General features: G+C 49.1%; 1 protein-coding gene across 1 annotated transcript in view; it reads left to right on the top strand.

Moving 5' to 3' along the window:
- The first annotated feature begins 3,982 nt into the window (after positions 1-3,982).
- Positions 3,983-18,682, top strand: part of FGF18 (fibroblast growth factor 18) — a 121,204-nt gene continuing 106,504 nt past the window's right edge. Inside the window, exons 1-2 of the mRNA XM_075009627.1 lie at positions 3,983-4,785; positions 4,951-4,987. Coding sequence (XP_074865728.1) covers positions 4,754-4,785; positions 4,951-4,987 — 69 coding nt within the window. The 5' untranslated portion in view covers positions 3,983-4,753. The remainder of the gene's footprint in view (positions 4,786-4,950; positions 4,988-18,682) is intronic.

Raw genomic sequence — 18,682 nt, 5'->3', positions numbered from 1 at the left:
AAAGGTACACGGTTACCCACTATGCATGGCTGCTTCCAGCTCTGCTGCTTTCCAGGTGCGCTAGAAGTAGGTCACAGCAAGCCCGTGAATTTGAATTCATCAGCAGCAAGCCTGCAAAATATAAGGGGCGCACAGAAGCAAAAAGTTTTTACCTGTTGGATCGCACCGCATCAGTTATCCATCTCTTGCAATCATGAGTAGTCACTAGAGAGCTCCAGCATGGAGCCATCAGGAGATTCTGGATCTTCTTGCTGTTTGGGGAGAGGAATCAGTGGTGAGCAGACTTCCAGTGTCCAAGAGAAACGTGGACCTATTTGAGAAGACGTCATGTGGGATGAGCACTAGAGGTTACTCCTGGGAGGCTGTGCAATGCCAGGTGAAGGTGAAAGAACTCCACAAGGCCTATCACAAAGTCCAGGAATATTGACAGACCATTCTGAATATCGACTGTTTTGGAGGCACTGTACCGTAGTTCGGGGTGAGCAGAGAGGAGCTGGAGGGCCAGGAAGAAGCGGCCAATGGAGAGGAGGACGGGGAGCATGTTAGAGGACACTTAAATTTGAATTCATGAGAACAAAGTTAAAAAATCAAATTTATTAAAAGTTGATTTTATTTTGTAGTGTAGATGTAGCCTCAGTCGCATGTAATCAAACTGCAATGAAGTACCAGCACAGTGTTCTAGTGACTTAAGCTACCAAAGTGAAGCTGAGGTTTCTACTTCATGCAGACTCTCTGATAGTCTTAAAGGGGTAGCAGCTGGGTTAGGCTGTAGCTTCACAAAAAAACAAGCAGTCCTGTAGCACCTAAAATACTTACAATCTTATTCAGTAGGTCATGAGCTTTCATGGGTAAGACCAAACATAATGGAGTCCTGATCTGAGCTGAGACCTGTAAGAGCTACCATAGTACAAGTAGCAAAAGATACTCATATAATGTATAGAATGATCTTGCATTATTTGAGGATGTACAAGGTAGTCTGACAGACCAGTGGCTCCCAAATTGGATGGTGGAACCACCACTGGCTGACAGAGCAGGTTTTTTGTGCCTCCTGGAGAGCTGGCTGTCACAATCTGCTTCCAGCTGTCTTTGCAAGAAACTGATCAATTCTATAGCCTGCTTCTATCTCTGACATGCATGTTGTGTATATTAACTGGCGTCAGGATAGAGCCTTTGTGGGATTTGTTTTTTAAGTAGTTTGACAATGATAGAGCCATGGAGAAAACTACAGTTATTTGTGGCTTGAGATGAGTTAAGGGATCGTGATGGAAATTTTCAGCTTCTGAAAGGCACGAGGACAATTCAGTAGCTTGTCCCAAATTGTGAGAATAAATGGGGGCACTCAGTGAAACTGGTAGTTAGGAAGCTTGAGAAATATATATATATATGGAAGTCACTTTATTTAGAGGGATTGTGGGTGGTCTTTGGAATTCTCTGCTGCAAGAGGTGATCAGGGCTCTCTCCCTTCCTGATGACATTGAGTAGTGTTACCGGTGCTGACCATGGGAGCTGAATTAAGCCCCCAATCTAATATTATGGCTGCATTTTGGAAGGGCAGGATAACTTTTGACCATTGCTGCTCATGAAAGCTGAGCTGGGGTAGTTTTAATCTGAACCATCAAGACTAAAGTGACTGACAGGTATTCAGTAGACATGGCCGATGGGGTAAGTGGTTATGTTCATTATACAGGCTGTTCTTTGTAAGTCTCAGGTACTGACCCTTGCCAGGACCATGGTCCCAGATTTATTGTACCACTGACCTGATATGCAGGAAAATCCTATATCCCTCCCTTTAGAGTAGCTTATCTGCTGAGTACATGACTAACCCATGCCAACTACAGCTAGAATGAAAAGTGAACTCTCTCCTTCCTACCAAAGCACACTGTCCTACCATAAACAAGGTAGGCATGAAATAAGTATAGGATGGAGTTTAATATTTTTACCTCTACATGGATTTAAAAAAAAAAAATCTCACAGCACCCTAAATAATAAGGAGATCTGAACTAGGATTAGCCATGACTTTCAAACCTCAGTAGAATAAGGGAGATGATCTTTCACTAAACAGGGACCAGCTGCAGCCACGCTACCCTAGCAGCTAGCCATGATCTTTATGGCCTTGATCCTGCAAACATTTCAACAGGGGTGTAACTTTTTTTCACAGAAGCAGACCCAGTAAAGTCAGTCGGGTTGCTCCTTTGACTATGCTATGCACACAGGTGCTTGCAGAACTGAGGTTTATAGAGTTACAATAGCAAAGAATAGAGATTTGTTGCTGAAAACATGGAGCTGGTGTGAATGCCCTTTTCATTTACATGTGGCTGTGAGAGGGCCTTAATTCGTGACCTACTAGTATCTGGGTTGTGGTGGCTTAGAGAAGCTTGCCATGCTCTTTAACCCAGCAAAGGCCACAGGTAGGGCAACAGCCGCAAGAGCCCAGGAGGTGGGAGTATAACTTTACAGCTCACTCTACCCTACCCTTCTCAGGCATAAGCAGCTCTTTGACTGACAGTCCAGCCTCATGCTGGAGTCGGGTTTTAAGCCGGTGCAGAGACGCTGCCTGCACCTGCCCAGCTCTGCCACTAGATGGCAAGCGAAGCGTTTCCAAAGGAAACTGGCCGAGGTGGAAAACAGCTGGGAGCGAGGAAATTCCGTGACTTGCACGGTGTAAACCCAAACAACCTGCCTGTGCTGTGAAGTGCCCCAGGTGGAAGATGTGGCGCTCAGAATAAATAATAACTCGGCAAAAAAAGGCTTCCTCGGCCCCGACGCGGGGCAGAAGCTTCAGGGCTGCAAACCCCTCATGCCTGCATGCTTCGGGGTAGGGCCGCCCTGATCACCTAGCGGTGTATTTCAGGGAGCATCCGCCACCAGGCGCAGGTTGGTGCGTTAAGGGGCCACTGGGGTCGGAACGGGAGCCAGCTGCTGCTTTCAGCAGCCAGCCGGGGAGCATGCCGCGGGCTCAGGGGTCGCAGGTGCTCGGCCAGGTGTAGGGCCCGTCCCTCCGGGGTGAAGGTGGCCAGCGAGCTCGCAGGTGAGTGGGCGTGTGCCACTTCCCTCCTGGACAGCGCGACAGGCCCGAGCCGCTCGCCTCCCGCAGTCCCCGGGGCCCCTGTTCTCCGTGGCCGCCTTGCCCGGAGTGACTCCGAAGTCACTCCGACCCCCCGTGATGCACCCCTAATTCTCCTCCCCCCGCCCTCGCCAGGGCTTCCCCAGCCTGGGTGCTGGGCTCGGCTGCCTGGCTTTCTCCGCACCGGGACAGCAACCTCCTGCTCGCCCCCCGCTCCAGCGGCGCCGGGCCGGGCTGGGCTGGCCGCGGCTGGCACCGAGGGGCTGGGTGCTTTGCCACGTGTCCGCCGCTCCGCCAGCCCCGGGGCGCTACGCCCGCGTGCCGGTGCCCAGCGCGGAGCAGGGCCCGGGGCCCCCTGCCAGACGGGGGCGAGCCCCAGAGACCACTGCAGACGCCGGGCCGGGGCACAGGGGGCCGCTTGCTTGCTTTGGGGGCCCGCCCGGCTCGCGCCGCCGCAGCTGGCCGGGGCAGAGCGCAGGGCGGGGGAAAGCCGAGCCGAGCGGAAGGCGGCTGCCTGTGTGGGTTGCGGGGAAGGGGCGTGTGCGTGGCTGGGAGCCGCAGCCCCAGGAAGGGGTGGGGGGGGGGGTGTCTCGGCCACACTTACTCCACCCCCCGAAAGAGCCTCGCCCGCTGGGTTTGCCAAAGGATGCTTCGCCGTAGGAACCTGCCCCCCGCTCCGCAGCCAGACGCACCAGAGGCCAAGCTGCCTGCGCCGGAGACTCGGGGCCGGTAGCTGGCGGGGGCTTGCCGGAGCCCCCCAGTGTGGGCCCTGCCCGGAGCGCCCTGCCCCCGGGTGCAGGGGGAGGTGTGTTTGGCTCCCAGCCAGTCCCAACCTTCCTGCCCCACCCCGGATCGGGGCCACCGCCTGTCTGACGGGCTGGGGCGGGGGGGGGGGCGGATTGTATTGGCCTGTCTCGCCCAGCGAGGGGAGATCTCGCTCGCTGCTGCGGCGGCACGGATTGGAAACCCCGCGGGTCGATGCTCTCCCCGGGCCGTGATGCTGCGGGCAGGAGCCAGGGCGCGCAGGAAACATGAGCCTGCCGGAGAGGAGAGACCCGGGCTGCAGCCTTCGCTCCAGCGTCCTGCGCGCGCTTCTGCCGGGCAGAGGGGCTGTTAGCCGCGCAGCTTGCACATGAGCGCGCAGCTCCCCGCAGACCCCCTCTGCTTGACCTCTGGAGGAACCTATCCGGCGCTGGAGCCGCACGCGGCAGTGTGCCCCCTCCGCATAACCTGCCAAGCATCCAGGGGTCCATCCTAGGGGCAGGATCAGAGGGCAACCTCCAGCCACCCGAACCTGACGCTGCTTCTGCGCCTCTCCCTGGGAAGCTGCATCCAGCCAGAGGCTTTATCCTCCTCGCAGGGCTGGGTCCTTCGGAAAGGGGGGGGGGGGAGTTTATTTGCTGATGATCGGAAGTTACTGACAATAAGCACCTTCATCGCTCCAAAGGCGGGGAGAGAGAGACGAGGAGGAGGAGAGACGGGGGCAGAGAAGAGCTGATGCCTAAGGGAGCCCCTCGGAGGAGGCAGACCAGGCAGGACCGCAACTTCTCATCTTTGTTTATCAGCGCCAAGCCAGCTCGCTGGAAAGCCGCGGGGGTTTTCAGCTGGAGCCCTCCCATGTCCAGGCAGCGGTTGGGGATTTTGCTCGATTAACTGCAAGCCCCGGGCCTCCCCCCGCCTCGCCCAGCGATGTATTCCCGGCTCTCAGCCTGCACTTGCTTGTAAGGAACAGGGCATTTTTTTTTTTAAATTGGGGGTAAGCTTTCAGCTGGGCCGTGCTCCGGCTGCGGTCTCCTCGCGTTGGGTTCTTAGCAATTAGCAGCCTGTTCACGGCACCGTTTGATCTTTTGTTGCTTTTTTTTTCTTTCTTTCTTTCTCCTCTCCAGATGTTTACATTCCCTGCTGCTGTGCTTGCAGGTACAGGTAAGTGCCCTTTCTCTCTTCTCCCCCTGGGGCTTGGCACAAGAAACAAAGGAGGCGTGTTGACTTCTCAGGGCCAGGCCGCTCTGCAAAATGGGGTTCACTTCGCCCGCCCCCCATCCCTCGTCTTAGACCCTCGTGCAGTGATCCCCGAGGCGGATGGCAGAGGAGCTACTTGCTCTGCAAACCAGCTGCACCTCTTGCTAAGCCTCTTTCCAGCCAGCACTTCTGTTAACCCGCCGCAGCAGCAAATGAGCTTGGGTTTCGCTCCCCCTCCCTTGTCAAACGGCTACAGCTCGGCTGTGGGTGCCAGTGGCTTGCCCGAGAAGGATCCCCTGGCGTGCCTGAGCCTAGCTAGGGTTGGAGGCCAAGTACTTGCAAAATGTGGGTGGACGGGTGGGGTGGGAGGGGGGAGCAGGCGCTCTCCCGCTGGGGAACTTACTGGCACTGGTGCTGTGGGAAAAAAAAAAAAAAACTGGAGCGTCCTTCGCGCTCGCCCTCTGCCCCCAGTTCTCCCGCAGAAGTGGACCTGGCAGCCTGTGGGGCCGGAGCCGGGGGGAGAGGCTGAAGTGCGGGTGGAGTGACTGGAATCACTTTTTCCATGACAACAATAATACGGCTGAAAAAAAGAAAAACTAAAAAAAAACCAAGTGTCTGGCGCGCCCGTAGCTGCTGCTGGTGTCAACGCAACACGTGCGTCTGGCGCGGCCACCTCCGCGCGCGCGCCAGCGGTTCCGAGTTGGCCCGGCAGGTGCTCGGGTCCCGGGATCCCCCCGTCCGGCCCGGCTCTGCCGGCGCGCGCTGCGCCGGCTCCCACCCGCAGGCTGCCAAGCAGCCGCGTGAACCGGCGGTGCTGCCAGTCGCTCCGCACCCAGCGCCTAAGCGTGCTGGCCCAGCCGTGCACCTGTTCTGCCGGGCTCCTCGGGCAGGCTTTGAAGGGGGGGAGGCACAGATCCTCGTGCAAAGGGCGTAAAGCCGCTCAAATACCACCAGGGCCCCGGGCCAAATCTGCCCTCCCCACCCTTGGAAAACTGCAGCTAGGTTAGGACACCGAGGAGGCTGCTTATTTCAGCCTCCCAGCCCAGAGAGGAGAATCGACCGCTGTAAATTACTTTGCGGCGGGTTTGCTGTGCAGTCTTTCTCCGCGGCATTCCGTCCCCAAAGGAGTAACAGCCAGTGCAGGGCAATCAGCAGGGCACAAGACGTTTTCGAGACTGTGCGGTAACTGAAGGTAATCACCCTCCCGGCCCCCCCCCGCCCAGCCCCCTTGTTGCTTTTATTGAATCAGAAGAAGTTTGGCTCCCTGCCTGGAAAGCACTTGCTAAAATCTGATCTCTTACTTCAACAGCCTTAAAACTTGGTGGGGAAGTTATTGGCATGTATACCGTTGGAACTTGAACAGCAATAAAATAATGAAAAAAAGGAGAAAGTTCTGTGCTCTCTTGCGATGAGAACCATACTTTTTAGATTTAGTGCTGATTTTGCAGCATTTTGCAAGAAGATCTGAGGCTGGGATTTACTCTGAATGGAAGCTATAGGAGTATCTTCTACCACTTTGCTATGGTGGTGAATCAAACGGGTTGTTATGACAAGAGGCGTGCTGTTATGGCTAGTAGTGTGAGAAGCCAAAAGGTTAGATTAATAATACTCCAGGGCCTGAGAGTGTGTGTTTACAATAGTAATGGTAGATGAAAAGATGGGAATGCCTCTGTTTTTAGTGCCTGTTTTGTTACCGTTTCTGGGTGGATTTGTTCATGAGATTACACGTTTTGAGCCTGAGTGGGAAAGAAGGTTTTAGGATTTCTTTTCTAATGATCAGTTTGGGTAACAGTTAACCTTTGGTGAACTAGAATAAATTAATACATGTCTTATGTGTCATGATGTTTTCTGGAAAAAGCTGTGGATTGGGAAATCTAGGGAGGCCCCAACTGATTTATATTCCAAGACCTACTTTCAACATCAATTAAGATCAGTGAGTTGACCTACATATTAATGATTAGAATTATGATCCCTGGTTCCTGAATATCGCCTGATGGCTTAGCAGTGAGTGATCACAGCAATTTTAGCACCTGTTATAATGGGTTTTTATTCTTCTGTTGAATTAGTAAAAAAACTATAGTGCAGCATATGAAAATAAAAAAGAAGTAGAGATTTTAACTCATTCCATGACTAAAATTCCTCCTTCAGTAAATCTCTAGACAGTTTGTTAGTTTAGCTTCATCTTGTGCATTGTCTGCAGTGTTTTCAAGTATCTTAGTTTGGCTGGGGGTCAATAAATAGAGGCACTAAGGAGTCAAGATAACAATTGTTTTCAGGAGCAAATGGAATTTATCCTGAACCCTGAAAAATGCTGAGGGGACACAGACCTTGCTCTCAGCCTGGTTAGCTTGCGAAGACCTGAAGGGTCTATTAAATGAAGGTATGCAGACATGGTATGGATGTTTAACAGGGGCATCTTAGCTCAGCATGTGCCACTTTCAACCTAAAAGCTACTGGAAAAGTCACATGCATCACTTTCAGCCTAAATGCCATTGGGCAAATTAGACACTTGACCATTGGGCGCCTCGTTGGCTGTAACCTCCTGGTAAGAGAGCTGGGTCTTAAGCACAAATGAGCTCCGTGGGACCCAGGATTTTGGAGGATGAGTGAACCAACCCTCCCCCTCCTCTAGCGGGCTGGAAAGAAAGCACCTCCCTGTGCATCCTCTTTCCCCTTTGGTAGTGAATTCCAGGCGGAGCTGGCCATGTTCTTTACTTTCCTGACCTTGTAGAGCAGCACTAAGGCTTTGAAGAGGGCCAGGAAGTGAATGGGAAGTCAGTGTCTGTTGTTGTTGAAGAAGAAGGCTGCAGTCTGTCTTTCTCCAAAGGCAGTTCTTGGTTGGGTCGTTGTAAAGTGAAACATAGAAAAATGGTTGTTTCTGCATATTCGTGGGCCAGATCCTGCCATCTGGCTGAGCTGTGCCCAGCAGACATTGGAAGTATGGGTCTGCCAACACGGTGTGGAGTTTGGCCTTGCAGTTCCTCGGGGCTGGGCTTGGGGCCGGTTCCCAAGCAGAACTTAGAGCAGGCTGCACTTACTTTTTCTGGCTACCTACGGCCCTGAGAGACGGGAACTGCTGCCATAGATTCACACAGGGCCATGCCTTGGTCGTGCTCGCTGTGCCCAGAGCAGGCTATGTGTGGTGGTGGGAGCCTCTTCCTCAGCTTTAGGTCAACAGAGGGTCACTCTTCCGCTGCATGACCTGATGAAGGCCAAGTGTACGTAGGAAGAAGCACATATAGAAACTAGGCCAATCTCACTGAGTGCTTCAGCAAGTCTCTCTCCCGCATGGCCCTTCTTTCCCAACCTGTGCAAACAGGCACCCAGCCTTTCCCTTCTCCTCATCCCCTCCCCCTGCCCATATTGCAGGCCCAGCCTCTCTCTTAAGACCTCGAGAGACCAGAGAGGATGCTTGGGAAACTTGGGCTCCTCATCTAAGTACTCAGATAGGTTCAGCTCCAGGCTGGACAGTTTCCCAGTGTTGTTCTGCTTATGTTGTATGGTTACCTGCTCCGCTGAGTCATTCCAGCCATCTACAGAGAGGGTGAATCCACCTCTCAGGCAATGGGGCAGACAGATTTTGCAGGCCCAGGGACAAGATGGGAGGGGGGCCTGGCTGCCCCCACACTCCCTCAGAGCCACACGTGGAGTGACGACACAGCGCTCCATGGCCTTTCACAGGGACCTGGAGGTCCACCTAATGCCTCTGCTTCTTTGGCAGTGACAGCAGCTGGACCTCTGGGCCCCTGTGAAGTTCCAGGCCCAGGGGGCAACTGCCCCTCTTCCCCCTCATCGGTCGGCCTGCTCTCAGGCCATTTGTGTTCTGACCACAGTCCTGGAGGTTCATGAGTCTAGGGATAAACAGATTGCCTGTATGAAAACCTGGCATGCTCATTTGTGATAAGGAAGGTAACTAGAAGGCCAGTGCTGCTTGATCAGCGCCATTGGTCTCTTGTTACCCTGTGCTCTGACGTAGTTGTTCATTTCCCAGAAGAGGAGAATATGACCTGAAACTGAAGCTAACATTCCTCCAATTGAGAAATGTAGAACACCGTTCATGCACAGATAACAGGTGTGCAACTGATATTAGCAGCAGACTTATCCACACTGTTAGATCTTCCTGAGAAGCATGGAATGGTATCTGTCCTATGATACCTGTAACAGCTTACTGCTGTGCCAAAAAGGAGGAGTGAGACAGCCTTTTTTTTGAAAAGGTGCCTTTCAGCTCGCTTTTGTGTCCTTCCCCCCTCTCTTGCTGCAGCTTGGCCCTGGGGCTTATTTTTAAAATAGTTGGCTGACAGCTCCAAAGCTGCCATGCCCTATGAGTGATGGGATCTTACAAGTATATGACATAGCAAAGTTTAATCTACTTTCCACAGCATTCAGGGATTCCCAGCACCTTCCACTTTCTGATTATCCTGTTTTCCTTTGTACGCTTAAGTTGCTGGGGTGAGCACCAGTCCATTCCAAACAAAGCACCCAAGCCTGTTCAGCATGGACACCTCATTTTCTTGCAAATAAATTAGTTGTCACCTGAATTCTTGTCCTAGGCTTCTTGAAAGAGACAAGCTCTTAAACTATTTCAGCATTGTGAAAGTTTTCAGTATTGCAAATGCTGGCACTGCTGTGGCCAGCGTAGCACAGCAGCAGTGCTCATGCTTGAATAAGGGGTGTTCAGGCTGGCACCCTTTGTGGAATGGAAGGGAAGCTACAGTTTTTGTCATTTCATGCCTACCACAAGCCCAGTCGTAATTTATTCAGTAGCTGCCTTGCATAGTGTCAAGCAAGCTAAGAATGCGCTTCCCACCTCATGCCTGACCTGGGAAAGTGCACATCCTGCTTCAAGCACTTGGTAGGAGAACAGCTTCCCCTGGCCAGATTTGATTAAACTGCAGTCGATGCATTTGGAAAAGTCAGGTAGGGGACTGGTCAGGCAGATCATAAGGCAGAGGCTGTTCCCTTGCAGGTACGGATCAGTCACATGACTGATCTAATTCAATATGTCAAGCAGCAACAGCGTAGAGCTCTCCTGATGGTTCCCTGAGAGCTCTCCTCTGGGTTTCGTTTAATTGTACGGCAAGATAGATTGTTACAGCACCTCAGCACCCTGCCGATAATGGATATGAGGCCTATTGTGATTACTAAATGCTTCATTTTAATAAGTAAATGTGTGTGGGTGTCACCACCAACAGGCGGACTTGAATCTAGGATCTCTGGAGCTTAGTGCAGGAGCTTCTACAGTTTGAGTTACAAGCTAGTTGTCTCTTACCTAGACCTGTAGAGGAGACTCAGTCTTTGTGTAAGTTGTGTAGGTGTTACTCGATGGGACAGTGAACCTCACCGCTAGGTGTGTGGGTTACATGTGCAGGGAGAACAACATGAAATTCAAGGATACCAGGCTCATTCAGGTTGTGACAGGAGTACATTGGTCTGAATTATTATTATTCCTCCTACTACCCTAAAAATGTACTGTGATACAGGTTGTAAAAGTAATGATGTTTCAGTAACACAAGAGCACATTACGCCTTGGTCTGTGAAAACTTTGCTGGTACTCAGGAGAATGCTGCCATCATTCTGGTGGCAGTTGTATATTTTTGGGAGGCTTGTGAGGGCCATAAATGAGCAAATACGCAGATCAACCACATAAGAGTGAGCCAGGCTGTGACCTAAAGTATTTTATTTTTGAGGAGCTGTGGCTGGGGCAAAGCTTCCGTCGTTACTGCAGCATCACGATGTGGCTTTTTCTGCCTTCTGGAGCGTAATTCTGACAAGGTTCCACGTGAGCAAAAGAGATGCCCATTCCCAACAGCCCTGAGGGTCGCCCTTTGTGAAAAATCGTTCAGGCCCTGCACCTGCTCCGTGTTCCCTCTGCACAGTTTTGTTGTTTTACCACCATATCTTCTTGGGTTCTTTTAAAAGTGCTTTTTTTCTCTGCCTTGTTCCTGTGTGAAAGACCCCAGAAACCACAAAGAACCTGGTCAAACAAGGGAAACACTGACTATACTCAACCTGCTGTTAAATGCACAAAGGAAACAAACTCAGCCCCTCTTATCAAGAAGAAACATTTTTTTTTTTTGCTCTCATCTTTTCCAGCTACAGGAGCCGTAGATCTTACTTTCAGGAGCAAGAGATGTGAAAATGTTCAGCTAGTAATGTGATTTTTAAGTTGATGATGTCATGTTAAAACATAGGCTGCTGTTTGCCAGAAGTGTGAAGATAAATACACATGAAGAGCTTCTGATATGGTCATAGCAAACTGTTGAGGAGATTCCACAAAAATTTGTGTAAGTAGCTGTAGGCATAAACAAAGAGATCCTGACCCATCTGATGAAGTGGGTCTTTGCCCACTAAAGCTTATGCTCCAATAAATCTGTTAGTCTGTAAGGTGCCACAGGACCTCTTATTGTTTTTGTAGATACAGATGAACATGGCTACTCCCCGATAACTTTTGGCATGTTACTCACATGTAAAGTTACCAACATGCGTGCGTTTGCAGGATTGGAGCCTGGGGGTCTATGGTATGATTCGAGTTTTGAATTATGAATGGCATTTGTTATTATGCCATTATGAACAGATTTGTTCTAGGTGTGTGTTGAGAGTTGTAACAGCTTCTGGTTATTTAAAAGCTTATCAGGCTTGTGCATACAATCTGACTTTTGTCCCAGCTTTTACTCTGCAGCATTAACACAAACATGTAATAGTGAACTGCATACTGTTTCCTCCTGCCTGACTAGTGGAATTGCATGCTACTGTATAATCAGGTAGGCCAAAGAGAATGAGACAAGTGTCACTAAGCGTGAAAATTTCTTTCTGCTGGTTATAATGCATATGAGGGAAAGAACCCAGATCCACTGTGTGACTCCTGGCAGAGTTTGCAGGGTGGACAGTGGCTCAAAAAGAATAAAAGTGCTTTTTGCTTGTAACCTGAGCGCATGGCACACTGAACTCATGGAGAAGACAAGCAGAAACCACTGATGCTCTTTTTCTTCTGTCACTGCTCAGAGTAGAGGCTTGCTTTAAGGTCTGATTGTGGCTCTTCAAGCAGAACTCCCACTGAAGTCACTAGGAATTAGGAATGCTGATCAGGAGCAACATCAGTCAGGCCTTTTTAATTTTCTCCGGTGTTAGATTTTATGTATTTGGTCACACAGTGAGCTCTAACCCCAGGCAGAACTGAAGCTTGTCTGGGAGGACCACCACCTACCTGGTACCATTCAGTGTATATACTGAGGATTAAGCAAGCAGAAAAATGACTGGATTAAAGAAAAAGACAGCCTAAGGCTGCCACAGTACTTTCCTATTGGCATTCAGTGGCCTTGTTATAGCATGAAGAGGGGAATAAAGGAGACCAGTCAGAGGAAAGGCTAGACTTAGACTGTCATGGTCTGCATCCTTTCCTTTGTATTGGTTCCTTCCAGCGATCAGAGGCTGGACTGCATGGGAGCAGACATGCCAGTCATCCTGGTGTGGAAAGGGGAGGTTCCCAATTTTATGGTGCTGTCTCACCTGCTTGCTAGGACTGCTGTCGTTTCTTCTTCTTGGCAGGCTGCAGTCAAGGGCGGAGAGCAGGGCTCTGCTGGCACCCAGCACAGATGGGCTTCTCACAGCCTGAGTTGCCCAAGCAAACTGGAATTTGAAATAAAACTAAAAAAGTGCACAGCATGTATAGTTGAGTTAGAAGAAAGCCTCTCCCCAATAGATGTAGTAACTCTTCTTTTTAGCATACTTGGTAATATGGCTGGTGTATTATACTGATGACTTTATGATCAGATGTAAAGCTCCATTCTTTTCAATGGAAGATGTGATACTGTAACACTGCTCTCCTAGGAACTGCAGTGTATGCTGTTAATATTTTTGCCAGTGTTATTAGAGCTGTTACCAAGTCTCTCGGCTTACGAGACTAGGAGGCTCCATTCTATGTTCTGTGCAGATTTTTGCCTAGTGTTGTTAAAACTCGTTAATGTAATTTAATGGCAACCTTCAGAGCACGCTGATGACCTCTGTGAATAGTTATGCAGGCACATTTTCTTAGTGAGTGGACTTGAATTTCAAAGTTAAGCAAAGGAAATTTTAGGCCAGGTCTGGTGAAAATCTTCTGAGCTGTGAGATGTACAAGATTGTGGAGGAGTCTCATTGTGGAGGAGACATTTAAAACTGGAATGAGCAAAGCACAATAAAATACACTGTAGGGAATGGAGTTGATGAGCTAATAAGTCTTTCTTCTCTCCGTGCATGTTGTCCAACAATTTCTAGGAAGAGAGCGTTGTCCAACTCCCAGTCTCTCTTAGGAGTCACTGATTCAGATGTTAGAGATGGGAAAGCCAGTTTCTTTGATAAATAAATACATTATGATACATCTTCAGAAAGTTGAGGCTTCCTTGAAAGTGCTGCAAAGGAGCATCTACCAGTGTTCCCTGTAAGCTGAGTGCTTGGACAGCTGCCCAGGAGAATCTCAGGTGCCACCCAGCTGGTTAGCAGAGTGTCCACTGCCACTCACAGCCAGCGTCATGTGTTTCTGTTGGTGGTGCACATCCACACATGCCTTGGTGCATATAACAAAATTTATTCCACCCATGGGTGCATCTACACTAGCCAGCTACTTCAAAGTAGCTGGCGCAATGTTGAAATAGCATGCATCGTGTCTCTACACATGCCGTGCACTATTTCGACGTTGAAATCGATGTTAGGCGGCGAGAAGTCTAAATCGCTATTCCTATCTGGAGATGGGAACAGCACCCTACTTTGACATTGAACATCGAAGTAGGGCGTGTGTAGATGATCCACATCCTGCTACAGCGAAATAACCGGGTTCTCCATGGCGGCCATCAGCTGAGGGGTTGAGAGATGCTCTGTCCAGCCCCTGCAGGGCTCTATGGTCACTGCCTGCAGCAGCCCATAGCCCAGGGCTTCTGGCTGCTGCTGCTGCAGCTGGGGGTCCATGCTGCGTGCACAAGGTCTGCGACCGGTTGTTGGCTCTGTGGACCTCGTGCTGTGCAGGCTGAGTGTATCTGGGAGGGGCCCTTTAAGGGAGCGGCTTGCTCTTGCCCCAGAAGGGCTAGTCCAGCCTGTGACCCCGTCCTCAGGCTTTGCTGGCCCCTTATTTCGATGGAGAGTGCTTGCGTGTGTGGACACTCCGCACTTCCTTCCGGGGCAGCTCCTTTCAACATTCCCCGTTGCTACTTCGACGTTGAACGTCGACGGCACCAGCCCTGGAGTACATGTAGACGGTACGTGTCGAAGTAGCCTATTTCGATGTTCTTACTTTGAAATAGGCTACTTCGATGTAGTGTGCTAGTGGAGGCATAGCCCATATGAAAAAAAAATAGAGGGAACACCTGCAGGCATGGGAGCTGAACCGCTGTGGGATGCTGAAAGGACCACATTGTGCCTGCATCTGACAAGGCGCACATAGAGAGGTGACGCAGTTCTGACACAGTCCCAGTCTGTGCATTGGGAGGCACATGGACTTTTCCAGGTGGGCACTGTTAGTGACACTGACCTCGCAAAAGAAGGCAGCTGGGCAATGGCCTGTCTCCCTCTGCACTAGGTAATGCCCACTGCAAAGGTGCATGTCTGATGCTTTCAAAGGGGATAACAACAACTCTGCCCCCCCATCATGTCTGCTGCAACTCTGGGGCACTGCTGCCCCCTTCCAAGAGCTGTGCCTTGAAGGTATGTCTGATTTCAAATGAAGCCGTATAGGAGGCAGTGCTGGTTTATGGTTAGAGCAAGAGATCAGGGTTGTGGTCCGGACTCTGTCTTGCTGTCTGACTTTAGTGAAGTCATTGAAAGGCTTAGTTTGAGAGGAGATGAGTCCCTCCAATCTGTACTCCCTTAGATTGCAGTGGGAGTTGAAGGCACTCAGCACATCATGTTTGGGTCATGTTGTGTCTCTGTGCCTCATGACTGGCGTGGAAAAATAACTTTTCCTCATTCATGTACTTGTTCCCATAAGAACTAAGGGGTCACCAGATGAAATTAATGGGTAGCAGGTTTAAAACTAACAATAGGAAGTTTTTCTTCACGCAGCACATGGTAGGCCTGTGGAACTCCTTGGCAGAGGATGTTGTGAAGGCCAGATTTTAATAAGGTTCAAAAAAGTACTAGATAAATTCATGGGGATTAGCTCCACCAATGGCTATTAGCCAGCATGGGCAGGAATAGTGTCCCTAGCTCAGTTTGTCAGAAGCTGGAAGTGGATGACAAGAGAGGGATCACTTTGGTTGCTTGTTCTGTTCACTCCCTCTGGGGCATCTGGCATTGGCTTCTGTCAGCAGACAGGATACTGGGCTAGATGGACCTTTGGGCTGCGTCTACACGTGCACGCTACTTCGAAGTAGCGGCAGTAACTTCGAAATAGCGCCCGTCACGTCTACACGTGTTGGGCGCTATTTCGAAGTTGAAATCGACGTTAGGCGGCGAGACGTCGAAGTCGCTAACCCCATGAGCGGATGGGAATAGCGCCCTACTTCGACGTTCAACATCGAAGTAGGGACGTGTAGACGATCCGCGTCCCGCAACATCGAAATAGCGGGGTCCTCCATGGCGGCCATCAGCTGGGGGGTTGAGAGATACTCTCTCTCCAGCCCTTGCGGGGCTCTGTGGTCACCGTGGGCAGCAGCCCTTAGCCCAGGGCTTCTGGCTGCTGCTGCTGCAGCTGGGGGTCCGTGCTGCATATACAGGGTCTGCAACTAGTTGTTGGCTCTGTGTATCTTTCACTGTTTAATGAAAGTGTGTCTGGGAGGGGCCCTTTAAGGGAGCGGCTTGCTGTTGAGTCCGCCCCGTGACCCTGTCTGCAGCTGTGCCTGGCTCCCTTATTTCGATGTGTGCTACTTTGCCGTGTAGACGTTCCCTCGTTGTGCCTATTTCGATGTTGGGCTGAGCAACGTCGAAGTTGAACATCGACGTTGCCAGCCCTGGAGGACGTGTAGACGTTATTCATCGAAATAGCCTATTTCGATGTCGCAACATCGAAATAAGCTATTTCGAAGTTGGGTGCACGTGTAGACGTAGCCTTGGTCTGACCCAATATGGCTGTTCTTACAACCTCTGTTCCTGATATGTGCATATGTGAAAGGATCTGGTTTTCTACACATGCATGGCATTGCTGTGAGGTTCATTAGACGTGTGTCTAGCTGTTGTCTGGGGGAAAGTAGAACATTGAACATTGTACTTTTTTGTTTTGCGGTTTAATGCCCTCTGAGAAAACACTAGCTTACAGGGGCAATTTCAAACCAAAATTCTCACTTAGTGCCCATGACAGGATAAGCAGCAGCTGAGGAAACAAACATGCTTAAAAATGAACTCCAGGAAGTACTTTATCACACCCAAAATCATCTCTGCATGAAATGGGCTACTGGGGACCGTTGATGAGATGGAGATGCCGGGTCATTCAATAAACAATTAGATGACATCAGAGAGAGGAAGCAGCATTTAAACTGGAAAGGATCCTAATGTGCTAAACGATTCTTCTGATAACGCTTTATAATAAAAGGGGCATGGAGATTAATTAGTGCTAGATCTCTGTGGAATTCCAGTGGAATTGCATAAAGCAGCTATACAGATACCAGAACGAAGGATTCAATAATGGTTTGCACTTCCTGCCTGGCATCAGCATGATTTCTTATTACTTTGGGATCTCTTCCTTCTATTGTAAAGTGCAACTGTCGTCTCCTCTTTCTCAAAACCCATTGTTGGGTTCTTTCTTAAGATTAGTTTGTTAGTATTTTAATTGTCTTCTGGAATATCCTGTATACTTAGACAGAGACAGATTTACATTTAAAAATACAGGGCATAATTAAGGTGCCATTAGAAATGTGGTGGTGAGCATGTGCTGGATGCTGTGAAGGAATGATAGTTGGATATAGAAGAGGACCTCAGATACCATGAGGTTGGGTACCAGTATTAAATCCTGGGTGGGTGAAGCAATGGAAGAATCTTTTACCATCAACCTCTTGATATGAATCCAACCCAGGTTGATAGTGAAACAAAAAAAGCAGGGAAGTAGCACTTTAAAGACCAACAGAATAATTTATTAGGTGAGCTTTCGTGGGACAGACCCATTTCTTCAGACCATAGCCATACCAGAACAGACTCAATATGTAAGGCATAGAAAACCAAAAACAGTAATCAAGGTTGACAAATCAGAAAAAAATTATCAAGGTGAGCAAATCAGAGAGCAGAGGGGCGGGGGTGTGTGTCAAGAATTAGATTAAGCCAAGTATGCAAAAGAGCCCCTATAGTGTCCCAGAAAATTTGCATCCCGGTTCAAACCACGTGTTGACGGGTCGAATTTGAATATGAAAGAGAGTTCAGCAGTCTCTTTCCAAAGCAGTGTGAAAATTCTTCAATAAGACACAAACTCTTAAGTCATTAACAGAATGGCCCACTCCATTAAAATGTAGACTAACTGGTTTGTGGATCAGGAGTGTTTTGATGTCTGTTTTGTGCCCAATAACTCTTTGAGAGAGTTTGAAGTCTGTCCAATATACAAAGCATCTGAGCATCGTTGGCACATGATGGCATATATGATGTTAGTTGAGGAACATGAGAATGTGCCCGTGATTCTGTGACTAACCTGGTTAGGTCCACTAATGGTATCTCCAGAATAGATATGTTGACAAAGCTTGGTAGTGAGATTCTGATAGCTGTTAGTTGGTTTATGTGAAATTAACTGCACATGGGAAATGGATTTCTCAGTTTATTTCCTATTCAACAAGTGTCCTAAAAACATGAATTCCATGGGTCACAAATTGTTTCCCTGTCATTGACTGGATGAGTGTCACATCAGATTTTGGAGAGACCTTTTGCATTTATGAGTTCAGAACTCACTTGGCATTAAATTTGTCTGATGTCTTCACTTAAAATGTCTTGTTGCCATGAGCATAAGAGCCTGTGAACTTGTTTGGAGAATTTTAGTTGAAAGCAAAAAAATAAAACGGTAGAGGCAGCACCCAGGGAAAAAGAATTACAATTTTAATTTGCGTTAATCTTCACAGGCTTTGTGCTGAGTGGTTTTTCTAGCTGTCAGTGTTATATTTTCACCTGTACAGCTGCGTGTTATGCTGTTTATGGCTCCATCTATGATAGTATGTCCATAAACCTTTCAGTAATGTACTATCGCTGATACTCGTTGGACCAGCACAGTTTTAAAAAAATTGCTCTGTGGTGAGAAGTGAACCTAAAGAGAGAGCAAACCCTTTTTAATGTATATTCAAATCATAGTCACAATTCTCCTCTTTGCTACTGCAGGGTAAATTTGATAGCAACTGGAGTTACTTCATATATACATCAGTGTAAAGGAGACATTCACTCTTTAAACTGCAATAAGAAAGGTCTTAAGGAGAAAACACTGTATGCCTGGCATTAGCCACTAAATGTGATGTCGTACTGTAAATTGCATGGTGCAATTTGGTATTGACGATCTGCAAAATAAATTATGATGTATGGAGTGCAGGCTTCTGACCCTGTGGTTGTGACCTTACGTTGATTGGCAAGACTTCCTACCAGCTGAGATCAGAATAGCAAACAGCCCAGTAGCAATCAATAGATAGATAACCCTGAAATTCTAATTATCAGTGCCTTTTATAGGAATACCGTTCTGTGTAGGGTGTGCACAACATTTTATCCAGAGGGGCAGGCAGTTTTGTTATTAACTCG

Source organism: Carettochelys insculpta, chromosome 15 (genome assembly GCF_033958435.1).
Source record: "Carettochelys insculpta isolate YL-2023 chromosome 15, ASM3395843v1, whole genome shotgun sequence".
In the NCBI taxonomy this organism is placed as follows: domain Eukaryota; kingdom Metazoa; phylum Chordata; order Testudines; family Carettochelyidae; genus Carettochelys; species Carettochelys insculpta.
The sequence above is the reverse complement of the archived record's forward strand: the minus strand, read 5'-3'. Positions and strand labels throughout refer to the sequence as shown.